The sequence below is a fragment of the Bos grunniens genome, chromosome 19 (genome assembly GCF_055505025.1).
Source record: "Bos grunniens cultivar Pamir isolate PY7600 chromosome 19, Bosgru_T2T1.0, whole genome shotgun sequence".
In the NCBI taxonomy this organism is placed as follows: Eukaryota; Metazoa; Chordata; class Mammalia; order Artiodactyla; family Bovidae; genus Bos; species Bos grunniens.
This window is the reverse complement of record NC_141183.1, coordinates 46,169,791-46,188,136: the sequence shown is the minus strand read 5'-3', so window position 1 is coordinate 46,188,136 and position 18,346 is coordinate 46,169,791. Positions and strand designations below refer to the sequence as shown.

At 47.3% G+C, this 18,346-nt stretch overlaps 1 protein-coding gene across 1 annotated transcript; it reads right to left on the bottom strand.

The window, feature by feature from the left end:
• Positions 1-13,263: 13,263 nt before the first annotated feature.
• On the bottom strand, positions 13,264-17,828 carry H2BN1 (H2B.N variant histone 1). Its single transcript, XM_086360267.1, has 2 exons — positions 17,598-17,828; positions 13,264-13,661 (listed from the first exon to the last, which is right to left on the bottom strand). The coding sequence occupies exons 1-2, from the start codon at positions 17,757-17,759 to the stop codon at positions 13,389-13,391; spliced, it is 435 nt and encodes a 144-aa protein (XP_086216393.1). The 5' UTR covers positions 17,760-17,828; the 3' UTR covers positions 13,264-13,388.
• Positions 17,829-18,346: the final 518 nt, after the last annotated feature.

Sequence of the window (18,346 nt, the reverse complement as noted above, 5' to 3'; positions counted from 1 at the left end):
CCGCGGGGGCCAGGCGGGGCGGGGAGGGGGCGCCGAGGAACTGGCCGTCCCCTGGGGTTGGGGAGCGCCCCGCGGCCCCGCATTGTGGCTGGTCCCGGAGCGGGTCTACTCCGCTGTTCGCTGGCTGGTTTACATCCTGGCTCTGCGGCTCACTGGGCTTCCCTGGTGGCTCAGACGGTAAAGAATCCGCCTCCAATGAGGGAGACGTGGGTTCGATCCCTGGATCGGGAAGAGCTCCTGGAGGAGGGCTTGGCAACCCACTCCAGTATTCTTGCTTGGAGAATCCCCATGAACAGGGGAGCCTGGCAGGCTACATACAGTCCACGGGGTCGCAAAGAATCGGACGCGACTGAACAACCAAGCACAATCACACTGCCACTCACTAGCTTGTACACTAGCTTGTACACCTAGCGGGTACCTTGGTTTCTTCCTCTGCCAAAGGGACCAGGACTTATAAGCATCCTGAGTTAAATGTCCAGATGCGGACCATGTTGGGCCCAGGATCAGTGGTGAATCAGTAGTAGCTCTTATGATAGACTGAGCCCCACTGGGTAGTGACAGGCAGCCGCATCCCTACCAATCGCCTGTCAGGGACAAGGGTAGGAATACACCACAGGGGTTGGGGGTCCTGTCCCTTCCGTTCAAACCCTACTCCATCCTGTACTAAAGGGGGACCCACAGTGCATACGCTGCCCCCACCCTGCAGTGGGCCATCCCTCAGGCCTGAAGATGCCCACACCAGGCTGCCTTGGAAGGACAGATGTCCACAAAGGCCCTGGAAGCAGGCTGTGCATAGTGTGAGCAGGGATTTCCGGAGTCCAGAGTCGGAGGAGCATGTCTAGACGGGCTGTGGCCTTTCCTTGGCCCTCAAACTCTGCAGGACCCGAGCAGGGCCAACTAAAGCCTGGGACCCAGTTGACCAGTCTAAGGGCCATACTGTTGACAAGTGGTGAAGGATTCAGACTAAGCCCCTGGCGCTTAATGAAGGCACTTTGATCTTGTGACTCCTAGATTATGTCCAGCCCACAGCAGTATTGTTTTGGCTTAGAGTTTTAAAAAGACCAAGTTAGCTGCCAACATTTTTAAAAATCAGGAACTGTATAGATACCTCTAGATTTTTTGCCTCTCTGGAAAATTCATAAGACCATTGGTTGCAAGAGTCATGAGAGAGGGGTGGGTGAATCTCCAGGCCTGCCCTCCCGGCCCACCCCTGTTCCCTGCTGGGTGCAAATACCCTCACACCTCACACCCTATTAAGGCCTTGGCCATGTGAGAGCTCAGGTTGCCCACCATTGGCACTCTGGGGCCAGAGGGTTGAGTGATGATTTTATTACCCTCCAAAAGGCTTTTATGGAAAACCTGCATTCCATGTAAGGAAAACAGACCGACAGCAAAGCAGCGAACATCAGAATGGGTGACTGGGAACAATCAGCATCCCCATGTCTTGGGGATACGCTTGAGAAAAATGGAGTGCGGTTTTTGTCTTGGGTGGTTTAGACACTTGTGACTCTATAGGAGAGATATTTAAAGAAAGCTTTGGGTCTTCCCTGGTGCTCCAGTGGTTAAGACTCTATGCTTTCAATGCGGGGGAGTGGGGGGGGGATGTGTGCAGGGTCCCTGGTTAAGGAAGTAAGACCCACATACTACATGGTAGAGCCAAAAAAGTAAAAAGAAAGCATTAAGCTTGTGTAAAGGGGGTTATAAATGGAAAAGACTTACCAACACAAACAAAAGCAACCAAACTAAAAAAAAAAAAAAAAATCTCAGCTGCTGCCGGAGCTGACAGTGCAAATGCTCCAGTTAACCACCCACCACCCAACTGCGGGGAGAAGAGGGTGGTGCTAAGGTGGAACCAGTGCCTTTCCTAGCCAGCTGTGTCCCTTCATTCTGGCCACTCCTGCCATCTCGGTGCCCCTTGAAGTCTCTCCGGATTGACCTGAGAAGACCTTGTGTGTACTCAGTGTTCTTACTTGCAAGCAATAGAAACTGGTTGCTTGTCCCACGTGGAAAGGGGTCTTATTGAAAGGATCTGGGATGCCCATAGCATCAGCTGGAGACTGAAGACCAGGATTAGGAAGTCGGCAGGCACCACAGGGAGTTCCAAGGGCTGAGTGCCACCGCCCTGAAATGATCGTGACCTTCTCTTCAACTTTATCTTTATTCCGGAATCAAAGTCCTGGGTGGGACCTCACCCTGTTGGCTTGCCCTGCAGGAGGTGAGATTCAGGCAGAGCCCTGCCTTCCAATATCTGTGCACACAAGGGCAGGGTCCCCCCATGAATACAAGAGGGAGTGTTGCTAGACTGCTCCCCACAATTCAAATGCCCCTAAATATAGCCCTTTCCCCACTCAGTCTGAGCATCAAATTGTGTAAGGCTTGGTTCCTGGCCAGTGGCTGCAAGCTTGCACTCCACCCAGGCAAGGAGTGAACATTTATTGAGCACCAACTATGTATCAGGCGGGTTTCCCAGGTGGCTCAGTGGTCAAGAATCTGCCTGCCAATGCAGGAGATGTGGGTTCAATCCCTGGATCAGGAAGATCCCCTGGAGAAGGAAATGGCAACCCACTCCAGTATTCTTGCCTGGAAAATCCCATGGACAGAGGAGCCTGGCAGGCTACAGTCCATGGGGTTGCCAAAGAGTTGGACATGACTTAAACAGCAGCATGTACCAGGCACTGATTAGACATCCTGCATGCCTTATTTCATTGGATCTTCCCACCAGCCCTGAATAGATGGGATGATTATGTTTGCAAGGGAGCAAATAGACTCAGAGAGGTAAGGCAACTTACCCAGGCTCTTCCGGCTCCCAAGTGGTGAAACCAGAGTGGAACTCAAGACTCCCTGGCACCAAAGCCCAGACCACCCGATCCAGGAAACTGGCAGCTCTTCTGGTGACCTGGGTATTGAAACCGGGCAGGTTGCCATGGCCGCAGTGATGGCTACAGCACCCAGAGCCCCTTTGTCCCAAGCTTGTATGCACCTCATCTTCAAAAATACACGTCCTCTGGTCTTGGCTGTGAGCCTGTCCCACCTTGCTATCCTTTCTCTTTGTTTTGTTTCCTTCCTTCTGATGCCAGCTACAGAGCTGTATGTGTCTTTGATGCTCAAAAAAAATGGTGCTCCCTTTTTGCAGCACCTAGTCTTGGTGTTACCGAGAAGGCAATGGCACCCCACTCCAGTACTCCTGCCTGGAAAATCCCATGGATGGAGGAGCCTGGTAGGCTGCAGTCCATGGGGTCGCTGAGGGTCGGACACGACTGAGCAACTTCACTTTCTCTTTCATGCATTGGAGAAGGAAATGGCAACCCACTCCAGTGTTCTTGCCTGGAGAATCCCAGGGATAGGAGAGCCTGGTGGGCTGCCATCTATGGGGTCACACAGAGTCGGACACGACTGAAGTGACTTAGCAGCAGCAGCAGTCTTGTGTTATGTCCTAGTGATAAGAGGTGGGGGTAGCACTGCTTGGCAGGCTGGATGCCAAGCACCTAAGATGCTCATCCACTCAGGGCAGCTGAGCATCTCCTAAAAGTTAGCCCTGAAGACCAACGTGGGAAAGGAGTGTAGCAGATAGATGTTGATCCCCTCCAACCTTCAACCCATAGCTCTGGGCAACAGCCCCTTCCTTCCAAACAAGCAGGACGGAGGTGTGAAAACTCCCTCCTGCCCCAGCAAGAACAGCTTCTCACATGGCCTGTGACCCTCACTAAACCCTCCCGACCCACCTCCGGGCCCTCAGAGAGATGGCAGAATGGCATCCGTCACCCCCACCAGGCAGGGAGCTGAGCCAGGGAAAATGCGCTCCCAGGCCTGTCTCGTGCTCTTGGTAGCTGTGTGATCTTAGTTCCCACTGAGTGTCCCCATCTGCAGAATGGGCGTGACAGCAAAACCCACGGTCTCCAGTAGCTTTGAGGATTAAGGGAGATGATGCATTGAAAACCCTCATCGCAAAGAAAGTAGAATGGTGGTTACCAGGGGCTGGAGGGAGAACGGAGTGGGGAGTTACTCTTGAATGGGTACAGTTCCCATACGGGAAGATGAAAAACCTGCTGGAGAGGAATTGTGCTGATGGTTACACAGCGAGAATGCACTTAACACCGTGACCACAGTATACTTAAAAATAAAGTGGTCAAGCTTATGTATATTTTATCACAATTTTTTAAAAAATATTTATCACAGTATGATATTAAAAAAAAAAAAAAAAAACGGGGCCTCTTTGACGTTCCTCAAACATGCCCAGCTCACCCTACGCATCCTGACTGGGCTTTGCTCCAAAGTCAGCATGCACATTGCCATTGGGAGGGCAGGATTCACGCTCCATTTCTCTCTCTCTCCATCTATGTGCTGGCTAAATAAGTGGACTCACTTCTTTAAAATTCCCTACAGGCCTGGACTCCTTGATGCTGTTGTTCCCATGGCTCCCTCCCTCCCTTTGCTCAGGTGTCTGCTCAAGAGTCACCTCCACCAAGAAGTCTTCCCTGATCACCCCCATCTGAAGGAGCACCTGCCGTCATCTACACTCCCCTGCCCTGACGTGGGGTTGGTTTGTTTGTTTTTAATGGTACTTTTACTGTCTGATGGTGCATTAGATATTTATTACTTCTCCCCTCTCAGAGGGCTTCCCAGGTGGCACTAGTGGTAAAAAACTCTCTTGCCAACACAGGAGACGTAAGAGACATTCCTGGATCGGGAAGATCCCCTGGAGAAGGGCATGGCAACCCACTCCAGTGTTCTTGCCTGGAGAATCCCATGGACAGAGGAGCCTGGCAGGCTACAGTCAGTGGGGTTGCAAAGAGTCGGACATGACTGAAGCAACTTAGCACACACACCCCTTTCAGCATACATGCCCCTTTCAGGATGGAAATGCCATGGGGCTCAGGACTTGACTGTCTTATACTTTACTGACCCCCAGTTCTAGCACAATGCCTGGCATTTAGTAGCTGCTCAATGAACACTTGTGAAAGGAATGAACATAAAGCTTACTATTGTCACTGTCGTTCTACAGCAGAGATGGGAACTCTGGACCCATTTCCAGTGCTCGAAAGTCCCCTGGGATGTGGCAGCCACGGGGGAACTTAAGGCAGGTGGTTAAGCCCATGGGAAACAGAGGGTAAGCCACCAGCACTGGAGAGAAAGAAAGTTGATCTGAATTTAAGTCTGAGTTTTAAATCCCCAATTTGATTCTGAGTTCATGCTTGTTTGAAGCATTCTGGCACTTTCGTGGGCTAGTGAACAGCTTTCCAAGGAGAGGCCAGCAGGGAGGGGTTTGTGTACACGCAGGTTGGGCCTCCTCTGAGCTGTGGGCGTGGACAGACACCACAGGGAAGCCAGACTGCCTTGCAGGAGCGAAAGGGAGCCAACTCGAAGAATGGCTGGGACTGGCTGGAGGAAGCAGGGAGAAAGAGGGCTGGAGGAAGCAGGCTGAGAGTTAGCAGGGCAGGGCTGGGCCGCCACCTCCCTGGGAACAAAAGCCAAGTTTGCATTTTCTTTAAGTCAAGACAACTGGACCATTAACAGAGAATTCCCTCAGGGGATATTAGGGCTTGGGTAGTGGGCAATGGGGGGCAAGGAGCAAGGGAAATTATAGTCTGTCAGTATAAGAAACACTTTCATGTTTATTATTGAATTTGACTTTTAACCACAATTGTATGCAGGAGGCATTATCATCTCTATATTACAGACTTGGAAACAGACAGACAAGGGACTGACTGCAAAGTTCAGTGCAGGCTCTTGCCACGACACCAGGCGGCCCCTAAGTTCAAAGTCAAGATCAAGCTGGTGATTATGAGCTTAGAGATGGGGAAGAGGGTTAGAGATAAGTCAGTCTTCTTCCCTTTCCTGACCACCTTTGAAACCTTGTTCCTCACCCGCCCCACTCCAGGGTCATGCCTCAGTGACACGCCCTCACTTCACCTGCTTGTAACCGGACTTAAAACCTGTTGGCTAACCTCTTCAAGTGACAGGTAAACAGCCGGTCCTAGAAAAGGTAATTAGAATAATAAAAGTAACTTAGGTCATTGCAAAGAGAGTTAGCTGTGTTGTCCTGGTTCTCTTTCTGTGAACACAGAAGCACTAATTTGATAACGTGCACCCCTGGGCTCATAGCAGCATCATTTACAATAGCCAAGATGGGAGAACAGCCTAAGTGTCCATCGGTGGATGGACGCACAAGGAAGTCGTGGACTTTGTATACAATGAAATAGTTCTCAGCCATAAAAAAAGATGAGCGCTTGCCATTTGCCACAACATGGATGGACCTGGAGGATATTATGTTAAGTGAAGAAGTCAGACAAGAGAGAAACAAATATCATATGAATTTACTCATATGTGAAATACAAAAACCAACAACAAAAACATAACACAAACCAACCAGACAAAACAAACACAGAGAACAGACTTGTAGTTATCAGAGGGGAAAGGGCAGAGAGGGGAGGATGAAATGGGTTAAGAGAATCAACTGGGTTGTGAGACACTGCGGTGTTTACAGAAATATACAGTGTATACAGAAGTAAACGGTAATGTACATGCCAAACTTATACAATGTCATACACCAATGTTACCGCAACAGGAAATAAATTTTAAAGATAATAAAGAAGGGCAGTAAAATGCTAGAATGAACAAGAGAAGAAGGCTGTGAAATCTGTCTTCAGAGCTCTTTCAGAAGTCTTTTGATGATTTTCAATGATTTTGCCAAGAGTATATAGAACAGCCCCTAACTGAGAGACACCCAGCTCCCTAGCCCAGAAGTCACAGCCAGCAGCTGTGATGAGTGACAGGATTTGGTGGAGGGAAGGAAGCCATGCTTCCATCTAGACTAAAGCAGATCCCGGGGCTTGGGGCAGGCGAGTCTTGGGGGAGTCAGGCAACCCTCTCAGCTCGTGTCAGTTAGGATGACAATTCCCCAGGACAGCTGTGGGCTGGAAGAGGCTTGTGTCACTACCTGGCCTTTGTCTCCACCCTAAGGGTTGGGACATACCCAAAGCCACCCTCAGACACTTGTTCTGGATCCCCAGGAGAGCAGACACGGAGCAGGGAGGCCCAGGTCTGGGTTTACAGCCCCCAGATTACCTGCAGTGCCTTGACTGTCCACGTCTAGTTACCCACCTGGGCAGCAGCATCTCCACCTCCTTAGAGAGCGCAGAGCCAGGGGTCCCACTATGGAGAGAATCAGGGAGGACTTGAATACCTCCCTAGTGGAGCAGATCGCCCCCCACCCCCATCACTTCCTACCAGGTGGCGCCGGGGTCTGCTGATAACCTACAACCGAGAAGGTGCACTTCAAGGAGTGGCCACTGGGTGTCGCCCCTGCTTCTCAGGCGAGGGCCTTTATGGGTCGGCTAACACCATAAGAATACCTTCAAGACCTTTTAGAACTAACACCCAAAAAAGATGTCCTTTTCATTATAGGGGACTGGAATGCAAAAGTAGGAAGTCAAGAAACACCTGGAGTAACAGGCAAATTTGGCCTTGGAATACGGAATGAAGCAGAGCAAAGACTAATAGAGTTTTGCCAAGAAAATGCACTGGTCATAACAAACACCCTCTTCCAACAACACAAGAGAAGACTCTATACATGGACGTCACCAGATGGTCAACACCGAAATCAGATTGATTATATTCTTTGCAGCCAAAGATGGAGAAGCTCTATACAGTCAGCAAAAACAAGACCAGGAGCTGACTGTGGCTCAGACCATGAACTCCTTATTGCCAAATTCAGACTGAAATTGAAGAAAGTAGGGAAAACCACTAGACCATTCAGGTATGACCTGAATCAAATCCCTTATGATTATACAGTGGAAGCGAGAAATAGATTTAAGGGCCTAGATCTGATAGAGTGCCTGATGAACTATGGACAGAGGTTCGTGACATTGTACAGGAGACAGGGATCAAGACCATCCCCATGGAAAAGAAATGCAAAAAAGCAAAATGGCTGTCTGGGGAGGCCTTACAAATAGCTGTGAAAAGAAGAGAAGGGAAAAGCAAAGGAGAAAAGGAAAGATATAAACATCTGAATGCAGAGTTCCAAAGAATAGCAAGAAGAGATAAGAAAGCCTTCTTCAGCGATCAATGCAAAGAAATAGAGGAAAACAACAGAATGGGAAAGACTAGAGATCTCTTCAAGAAAATCAGAGATACCAAAGGAACATTTCATGCAAAGATGAGCTCAATAAAGGACAGAAATGGTATGGACCTAACAGAAGCAGAAGATATTAAGAAGAGATGGCAAGAATACACAGAAGAACTGTACAAAAAAGATCTTCACGACCCAGATAATCACGATGATGTGATCACTCACCTAGAGCCAGACATCCTGGAATGTGAAGTCAAGTGGGCCTTAGAAAGCATCACTACGAACAAAGCTAGTGGAGGTGATGGAATTCCAGTTGAGCTCTTTCAAATCCTGAAAGATGATACTGTGAAAGTGCTACACTCAATATGCCAGCAAATTTGGAAAACTCAGCAGTGGCCACAGGACTGGAAAAGGTCAGTTTTCATTCCAATCCCAAAGAAAGGCAATGCCAAAGAATGCTCAAACTACCGCACAATTGCACTCATCTCACATGCTAGTAAAGTAATGCTCAAAATTCTCCAAGCCAGGCTTCAGCAATATGTGAACCGTGAACTTCCTGATGTTCAAGCTGGTTTTAGAAAAGGCAGAGGAACCAGAGATCAAATTGCCCACATCCTCTGGATCATGGAAAAATCAAGAGAGTTCCAGAAAAGCATCTATTTCTGCTTTATTGACTATGCCAAAGCCTTTGACTGTGTGGATCACAATAAACTGTGGAAAATTCTGGAAGAGATGGGAATACCAGACAACCTTATCTGCCTCTTGAGAAATTTGTATGCAGATCAGGAAGCAACAGTTAGAACTGGACACGGAACAACAGACTGGTTCCAAATAGGAAAAGAAGTTCGTCAAGGCTGTATATTGTCACCCTGTTTATTTAACTTATATGCAGAGTACATCATGAGAAACGCTGGACTGGAAAAAACACAACCTGGAATCGAGATTGCCGGGAGAAATATCAATAACCTCAGATATGCAGATGACACCACCCTTATGGCAGAAAGTGAAGAGGAACTCAAAAGCCTCTTGATGAAAGTGAAAGTGGAGAGTGAAAAAGTTGGCTTAAAGCTCAACATCAGAAAACGAAGATCGTGGCATCTGGTCCCACCACTTCATGGGAAATAGATGGGGAAACAGTGGAAACAGTGTCAGACTTTATTTTTCTGGGCTCCAAAATCACTGCAGATGGTGACTGCAGCCATGAAATTAAAAGATGCTTACTCCTTGGAAGGAAAGTTATGACCAACCTAGATAGCACATTGAAAAGCAGAAACATTACTTTGCCAACAAAGGTCCATCTAGTCAAGGCTATGGTTTTTCCTGTGGTCATGTATGGATGTGAGAGTTGGACTGTGAAGAAGGCTGAGTGTCGAAGAATGGATGCTTTTGAACCGTGGTGTTGGAGAAGACTCTTGAGAGTCCCTTGGACTGCAAGGAGATCCAACCAGTCCATTCTGAAGGAGATCAGCCCTGGGATTTCTTTGGAAGGAATGATGCTAAAGCTGAAACTCCAGTACTTTGGCCACTTCATGCGAAGAGCTGACTCATTGGAAAAGACTCTGATGCTGGGAGGGATTGGGGGCAGGAGGAGAAGGGGACGACAGAGGATGAGATGGCTGGATGGCATCACTGACTCGATGGATGTGAGTCTGAGTGAACTCCGGGAGTTGGTGATGGACAGGGAGGCCTGGCGTGCTGCGATTCATGGGGTCGCAAAGAGTCGGACATGACTGAGCAACTGATCTGATCAGATCTGAACACCATAGGGTGCTGGAGAGAGAGGACTCCTTTGAGATTCAACCTTCATTGCCTTCTGTGGCTCCCACGAGGTTGTTGCCGTGCTCATCCCCCACCCCTCCTGGCTGGCCTGGATGACACAGTCCATCCAAACAAGCTCCCCTGCTTCTCTCGCCTTCCTAGTTCATTCCCTAGAACCCACACTCTGCCTTCTGCAGACGGGCACTGCAGCAGGCACACGCCGTGGAGAAGGTCCCACGGCCAGACTGGCTTTGCTTTCGACTCACAATCACAGACCTTCCTGGTGAACCATCTGTCCATAGAGGTCCGAACCTCACACCCTTAGTTCCTGAGAAACAACTTCATATCTTTTTATTTATGTATTTATTTTGATGTGGACCAGCTTCCCTTGTGGCTCATCTGGTAAAGAATCTACCTGCAATGCGGAAGATGTGGGTTCGATCCCTGGGTTGGGAAGATCCCCTGGAGAAGGGAAAGGCTACCCACTCCAGTATTCTGGCCTGGAGAATACCATGAACTATACAGTGACTAAACCAGTTTTTTTAAGTCTTTATTGAATTTGTTACAATACTGCTTCTGTTTTATGCTTTGGTTTTGTGGCCACAAGTCATGTGGTATCTTAGCTCCCAGAGAGGGCTCAAACCCACACCCGTCAGGTCGGAAGGCAAAGCCCTAACCACCGGAGCAGGGAAGTCTCAACAACTTATCTGCATGTAAGTCTCATATCTTATCTGCAGACTTCCCATGCCCCTCCTCCACTTTCATTTGTTTCATTAAAAAAAAAAGAAGAAAAGTACTTATTTCCTCATTTTTTCATCCCGAATCTCTAAACTTCCCATACTTGTACACATCTTCTCTTCTTTCATTTCTTCTCTGAATCCCATCCTCCCCCTCCCCACCCCCCAAGGTCCTTGGTCCTTTACCTTTTTCTACATTCTTCTGAGTTAATATCTCCCTCTATGTTGGAGAAGTCCCATCAGTCAATAATGGTGCTCCAGTCCTTATTATCTATGGGGTCACACAGAGTCGGACACGACTGAAGTGACTTAGCAGCAGCAGTCCTTATTATCTTCAAAATCTCTCTGTGCCCAGTGACTCTCCAGCTACCAGCCTAAGTCTCTGTTCCTTTTACAAGCTAAATTTCTCCTTGTGTCTCAACACCATCAGAAAAGCTGTGTCCACTGACTACCTCCCATTCACTCTTCAACCTGCTCAAAGCTGGCTGATACCCACCCTGCTCCAGTGAGCTGACTTTTCAAAGTCACCATGATCTCCCTGTCACCAGGAGCAACAGACATGGGCATCTCCTTTTAACACTCTCCCCAGGATGGTGCACAGCGGACCGGACCCCTTTCTCCCTTCCTGGCTTCCATGACACCACCCTCCCCCAACCTCTCAGATTTCTCCTCCTTGGTTCTGTTTATCTGCTCTCCACTCTCTAAATGTAAACATTAGAATTTCTTTGGTCTTAGTCACAGACCGTCTTTTTTTTTATTTTTTATTTCATCTTCCTAGGTAATAGCACATATTCCTGCTGATGTATTTGTCCCTATTTTATGCAGATTCCCAGATTTGTATCTTTGGTTCTTCCTACCTATTTGACAGGCCTTTCCCAGGTGGCTCAGTGGTAAAGAATCTGCCTGCCAATGTGGGAGTCGTAGCACACAGACTCTAGTTGTGGCCTGTAGGCTCCAGTGATTGTGGAGCTTGGGCTTAGTTGCCCTGACATGTATGGGATCTTATTCCTGTTCCTCAACCAGGAATCGAACCCTCGTCCTCTGCATTGCAAGGTGGATTCTTAACTACTGGACCACACGGAAGTCTCTCAATCTGTTCTTAACATGGCAGCAACAGAAAGGGAAATGTTCTGTATCCTAATCTGAGTATATAGATACACATATATATAAAACTTTGAGCTATGCTTAAGTTTGTGTCCTTTACTGTAGGATAAACCTCAACTAAAAATGACAACAACAATGAAACCCAAACGAGATGTTGATTCCCTAGTTAAAATTCTTCAGTAGCCTCACACTGCCCTTGGAATAGCAGACCAACCCTGTATGACTCAACCCCAGGCTTTTTCTCCAACCTCATCTTCTAATGTACTTCCTTGCTTATTGGAATCCAGTTGCCCTGACTTCCCTTTAGTTTCTCTAACAAGCTAAAAGCTTTCCTGCTGGCCCCAGGACCTCTGCTCATGCCGTTTCCTCAGCCCCTTCCCCTTCTTTTCCTTGATATCAGCTACACAGGCTTTCCCAGACCATGATGTCTAAAATGTACCAGCCCATTTATTCTTTCTGCTCCTAAATAATTGTTTTTTTGTAACTACTACAATTGTTTTGTTGAAATGCTTATACATTTGGTGAAATGATTAAGCTTATACTTTTGGTGAAATGCTTATACATTTCACCGATACATTGAGTGCTCAGTCACTCAGTCATGTCCGACTCTGTGACCCCATGAACTGTAGCCCACCAGGTTCCTCTGTCCATGGAATTTTCCAGGCAAGAATTCTGGTTGTTGTTGCTCAGTTGCTAAGTTGTGTCTGACTTTTTGCCACCCCAAGAACTGCAGTACTCCAGGCTTCCCCATCCTTCTCTATCTCCTGGAGTTTGTTCAAACTCATGTCCTTTGAGTCAGTGATGTGATCCAACCACCTCATCCTCTGTCACCCCCTTCTTCTCTTGCCCTCAATCTTTTGCAGCATCAGGGTCTTTTCCAACGAATTGCTCTTCACATCAGGTGGCCAAAGTATGGGAGCTTCAGCATCAGTACTTCCAATGAATATTCAGGGTTTATTTCCTTTAGGATTGACTGGTTTGATCTCCTTGCAATCCAAGGGACTCTCAAGAGTCTTTTCTCCAGCACCATAATTCGAAAGCATTAATTCTTCAATGCTCAGCCTTCTTTATGGTCCAACTCTCACATCCATACATGACTACTGGAAAAACCATAGCTTTGACTATAAGGATCTGTCAGCAAAGTGATATCTCTGCTTTTTAATACACTGTCTAGGTTTGTCATAGCTTTTCTTCCAAGAAGCAGGAGTCTTTTAATTTCATGGCTGCATGAAATTAAAAGAATACTAAAGTGGGGTGCCATTTCTTACTCCAAACCACACATTACCTATGTTGTTATTCTAGGTGCTACATAGATAACCAGCATCATGAGTCTTATATTCAAAGAGCAAACAGACTCCTTTTTCCTTCATATTTTAGTTTCCATAAGTCAAAGTACAGGTGCTTAAATTAAGACAAAAATATTTCAGTTCCTATCAGCGCAGCAGCACCCCCATCCCCATGCCTGGAGTTGGAGTAGAGGGAGTGATGGTGAGTCCAGAGTGTAAGAGGTTGAATTGTGTCCAAAAATACAATAACTAAGCTCAAAGCCGTGGAGAAAAAAATTTTAAACCATAAACAAGCATCACACACACAAGAGCAAGTGCCTTTCCTTTATTTTTTTTCCCCACAGCTTAAATCAGGGGCTAAAAACATAAGATCAGAGACAAGTGTGTCATACCAAGACCCCTGCTTCAGTGGGTACTTTTCAGATACTTTGTCTTTCAACTCAACCCTCCAAAAGACCCAATTTTTTGTTTTTGGACGAGTGCAATCATTTCAACAACAGAGCCATGGAGATCCACTTCATTTATTCCCAAGCTCTTCTGAGAGCATCTCTGCTTGACTGCTTCGAGGATCTCTCTGCTGGTGATGGTTCTTCTGTGGTTGTAGAGGGACAATCTGACCGCCTCCAGGCTAACCCATTCCAGCTGCCAATCCTCCAGCACTCTCAGGGTATCCAAGATCCAGGAGCACCCACTGAAGTCTGGGTGGACCTGCGACAGAAACAGCATAATGTTGAGACACAGAAGTCAAGGCTCCCATAGTCAGGAACGTATGCTCCAACACCGCACCCATGCGCCCACGGCTTCTACCATACAAACCACCCAGAGGGACAATGGGAGGGATGTGATGAAGGAAACTAAGCCATTGTAACTGTCGGCTTTCTGAGAAAGATCAAGGGAGGGGGATTTGTAGGTATGTGAGAAAGATAACTTTTGTCTGGATAATACCAGTTAACTCTCGTCGCTTCAACTTTCGTGCCTTGATTTTTCCTAATAGAAGCAGAGCTAACACCCAATGCCTTCTGAAGATGTGAAACAGTTTTAGCTTCCAGTAGACTTTCACTTTTTCCTGAAAGTCCCTTGGACAGCAAGGAGATCAAACCAGTCAATCTTAAGGGAAATCAATCCTGAATACTCATTGGAAGGACTGATAGTGAAGCCGAAGCTCCAATATTTTGGTCATCTGATGCAAATAGCCGACTCAGTCCCTGATACTGGGAAAGGCTGAGGACAGAAGGAGAAGAGGGCATCAGAAGATGAGATGGCTGGATGGCATCACCGATGCAACAGACATGAACTTGGATAAACTTCAGGAGATGGTGAGGGACAGGAAGGCCTGGGGTGCTGCAGTTCTTGGGGTCAAAAAGAATCAGACACGGCTGAGCAATAACAGCAATACTTTCCAACTCTATAGTCATACTAGTAAGCATTTAACTTTAACACTTCTTAATTTTCAGCCTTACTCCCTTACGGCAACAGTCTCTCCAGCCTAGCAGGGACTACTTGCCCCTCCTCAGGTGCGTCGCTAAGTTTTCCAGGCCCGGTGCTACTGTGTATCTGTCACCTCTACGTCCCAGGCCCACACTCAACGCCACCTTTCAAATCCCATCCTTCTTCTCAGACTCTGCCCCAACTCTCACCTCTGGCTTATCTGCATTCCACACAACCACCCCCGAGCCCTGCCAACTGAGGACCAGAGCACGTTTGTTCTCAGAGCCTGTATCACAGGCTGCCTATGTTATCAGCATCCTTGTCTGAAGTTACAGAGGCAGCAGGAACAGTCCAAAGAGTGGTGCCCTGAGAATCTGCCATCCTGGGCTCTAATCCTAATTGTTTGGACATGAGAGGTCAGGTAAGCAAGTCATAGTCTCACACTGGGCCTCAGTTTCTTTTTTTGAGAAAGGAGAAGTTTTGAGGTGGGATTCTAAAAGTTTCTCCTAGTTTTCATAATTTACAGGTATTTCCTCAATGCCCCCCACAACACACACCCACACAGAGACAGACACCCAGTTTTACATATAACTTCAGGGAATTCCTAGACCTATTAGAATCCATACATAGAACCCCCCTCAAAAGTCCATGGGAAAAGGCAATGGCACCCCACTCCAGTACTCTTGCCTGGAAACTCCCATGGACAGAGGAGCCTGGTAGGCTGCAGTCCATGGGGTCGCTAGGAGTCAGACACGACTGAGCGACTTCACTTTCACTTTTCACTTTCATGCATTGGAGAAGGAAATGGCAATCCACTCCAGTGTTCTTGCCTAGAGAATCCCAGGGACGGGGGAGCCTGGTGGGCTGCTGTCTATGGGGTCACACAGAGTCAGATACGACTGAAGTGACTTAGCAGCAGCAGCAGCAAAGGTCCATGGGTCTAAAGTTAAAGAACCTCTCGTCTAGGGGAAAAAACATAACATTTATTGAGTACTTACTATATGTCAGGCAGTATTCTAAGGGTCTTAAAGAGGTTTTCTCAATTAGCCATAGAAACCCTATAGAGGAGGTACTTCCATTCTCTATTTTACTGATGAGAAAACCATGGCAGAGAAAGTCATTTGCTCCAGGTCAAACAGCCAGTAAGTGGCAGAGCCTGGGTAGAAACCCAGGCCATCTGGCTTTGGAGCACCTCCTCTCAGCCACAAAGTCATGGCTGTGAAATGCAACAGGTGAGCGCCTCTCCAACAGAACTTCCATCGTGTTCAGCTGAGCTCCTGCAGCAGGCCTGGCTGGCACTTAAGCAAGCACTCAATAGGTTTACCCAACCAACATCTGCTTTTACCCCCACAGGACCCTGAAAGGCCGATCCAAGGGCACAGACCTGAATCTCTGGAGGCCTGAAGAAGCAGGGCGGCCTGCCAGACCCACAAGGTTAAGGACAAGCCAAGGGAAAACAAATGCTCAGCAGACTGCTTAGTCCATGTTCTCCCACCCCGGACCCTTCCAGCCCAATGCATGATCTCCTGCAAAGAGCTCAGAGTTGGGGGTGATTTCGCCTTCCAGGCAACATTGGGCAGGATCTGTGGGCACTTTTGGTTGTCACAACCGGGAGGGAGGCAGATCCTGGCATTTAGTGGGTAGAAGCCAGGGGTGCTGCTCAATGCCCCACAGTGCACAGGACAGACCCCAGCCCATTGTGAACAGTGCTGAGGTTGAGAACCCTGTTCTGACTACACACCTTCTCTCCTTCTCCTGTCTTTCCTTAATCTCATTTTCCCTCCTTCCAAGATAAACAACAGTTTCCATACGATACTCCTGGAATACAGGGGGCATCGGTACAATCACAGGTATGAACACTCAGCCCTGCTTCATTGGCACGAAGAAGCAAAACCCCATTACCATATACGCACTGCTGCTGCTGCTGCTGCTAAGTCGCTTCAGTCATGTCTGACTCTGTGCGACCCCATAGATGGCAGCCTACCAGGCTCTGCCGTCCCTGGGATTCTCCAGGCAAGAACACTGGAGTGGGTTGCCATTTCCTTCTCCAATGCATAAAAGTGAAAAAATAAAGTGAAGTGGCTCAGTCGTATCTGACTCCTAGCGACCCCATGGACTGCAGCCCACCAGGCCCCTCCATCCATGGGATTTTCCAGGCAAGAGTACTGGAGTGGGGTGCCATTGCCTTCTCTGATATACACACTGCTGCTGCTGCTGCTAAATATAAAATAATCAAGAGACCTACTGTATAGCACAGGGGACTCACCAGTATTCTGTAAACCTACATGGGAACAGAATGTGAAAAAGAATACAATATATGTAAAACTAAATCACTTTGCTATACACCTGAAACACAATATTGTAGATCAACTATACGCCAATATAAAATAAACAATTTTTTAAAAGAGAAGTGATATCCCAAATCAAGCCTTAACACATCTTTCAGAGAATCTCCTTACTCTCTTCCCTATAACTTCTCTTTAAGGAGAAGACTTTGCTGACTTCGTTTTCTAGAATTTGTATGCCAGGAGCTCCTGTATGGGTGGGCAGGAGAAAAGGAATGAGTGTCTACACACTTAAAGAAATTTATAAAGACAAGGACTTCCCTGCTGGTTCAGTGGCTAAGACTCTGCTCCTAATGCAGGGGACCTGGGTTCAATCCCTGGTCATTGAAGGTCTAGTCAGGGGACTAGATCCTACATGCTACAACTAAGAGTTTGCATGCCACAACTAAGAAAAAAAAAAAGATTCTTCATGCTGCAACTAAGACCTGGCACAGCCAAATAAATAAAAATTTTAAAAAGAAATTTCTAAGTACAGAGGACCATTTAATGAAAACCTGATTATTTGCAACCCTTCAAAGCAACAGAACAGAGAAGGTGGCAGATACCCTCTCTGCAGGAAAAGCGGAAGCGGAGTGGGCGGGGGACGTTTGAGAATCAATTTACAGATTGGCTGTCAACAAATACAAGAAGAGGAGACACCAAGAGCTCAGGTGTTCGGAGTTGCTGCCAACAGAAAGAAAAGCAAGCAGAAACAGATAGCAGCCATCTGCAGATCCAGTTTATAGCAGCTGTTTGCACCCGGCCTTTCAGGAACTCAATGTGTGAAGAAGGACTCCTGTATCAGAAGGTGAGGTCAAGGTCACACCCAGGGCCACTAGCATGATATCCGTCTTGACCATTCTAAGCTTCCAAAAACGGAGTCCCAACTCACTTGCTTTAAGAGTTTCCCCATGTAATTAAAATATGCCTCCTTCTTCTTCCTCCTCTTCTTCCCAGTGGCAGAGTGGACCCACTCATCCTTCTCTTTGGCTGGGATATAAATTGTGAGCTTCCTCTTAGGGAACTGTAGGCCATGTAAGCAAATGAAGTGCATGTGGAAGGCTTATCCTGACGCTGGTAGCTCAGAGCACTGGCTGTAGGTAAGGGCACGTTCCAAAGAGGTTTTATAGGAAGTGCTGGAGGGCAATCATTCCTAACAAAATCGGTCATTAGTGACTGCACCTGCAAGAGAGGAAGGCTTTCAAAATCCTCAAGAGACATTATTAGACCTTTATTAGATATTATTAGATATATTTAGACCTCGAGGTCTGAAGCTGGCATGGGTTACATTTCCGAAGGAGTGTGAGGTGGGAAACTCCAAGCGTTCTTTGGCTCTATCCCACATGAAAGATAGCATCCTGTTTGATGTAACAGCCATCCATTAACCAGGCAATGCTCGTCTCAGAAGTTATTCTTTGTTTTTTTTTTTAGTTAAAGCAAATTTTTATTGAGATATAATTCATATATCATAAAATCCATCCATTTAAAGTATGCAATTCAATGATTTTTATCATGTTTAGGATCATTGTTGTTCTGAGTTGTGCTAAGTCCCTTCAGTCATGTCTGACTCTTTGTGGCCCCATGGACTGTAGCCCACTGGGCTCCTCTGTCCATGCAATTTCCTAGGCAAGAATACCGGAG

Coding starts and splice junctions, on each gene's coding strand:
- H2BN1 (XM_086360267.1), bottom strand. CDS start 17,759: ATGCACTTCATTTGCTTACATGGCCTACAGTTCCCTAAGAGGAAGCTC. Junction 13,662..17,597: donor TGGGGAAACTCTTAAAGCAA/GTGAGTTGGGAC, acceptor TTTCTGTCGCAG/GTCCACCCAGACTTCAGTGG.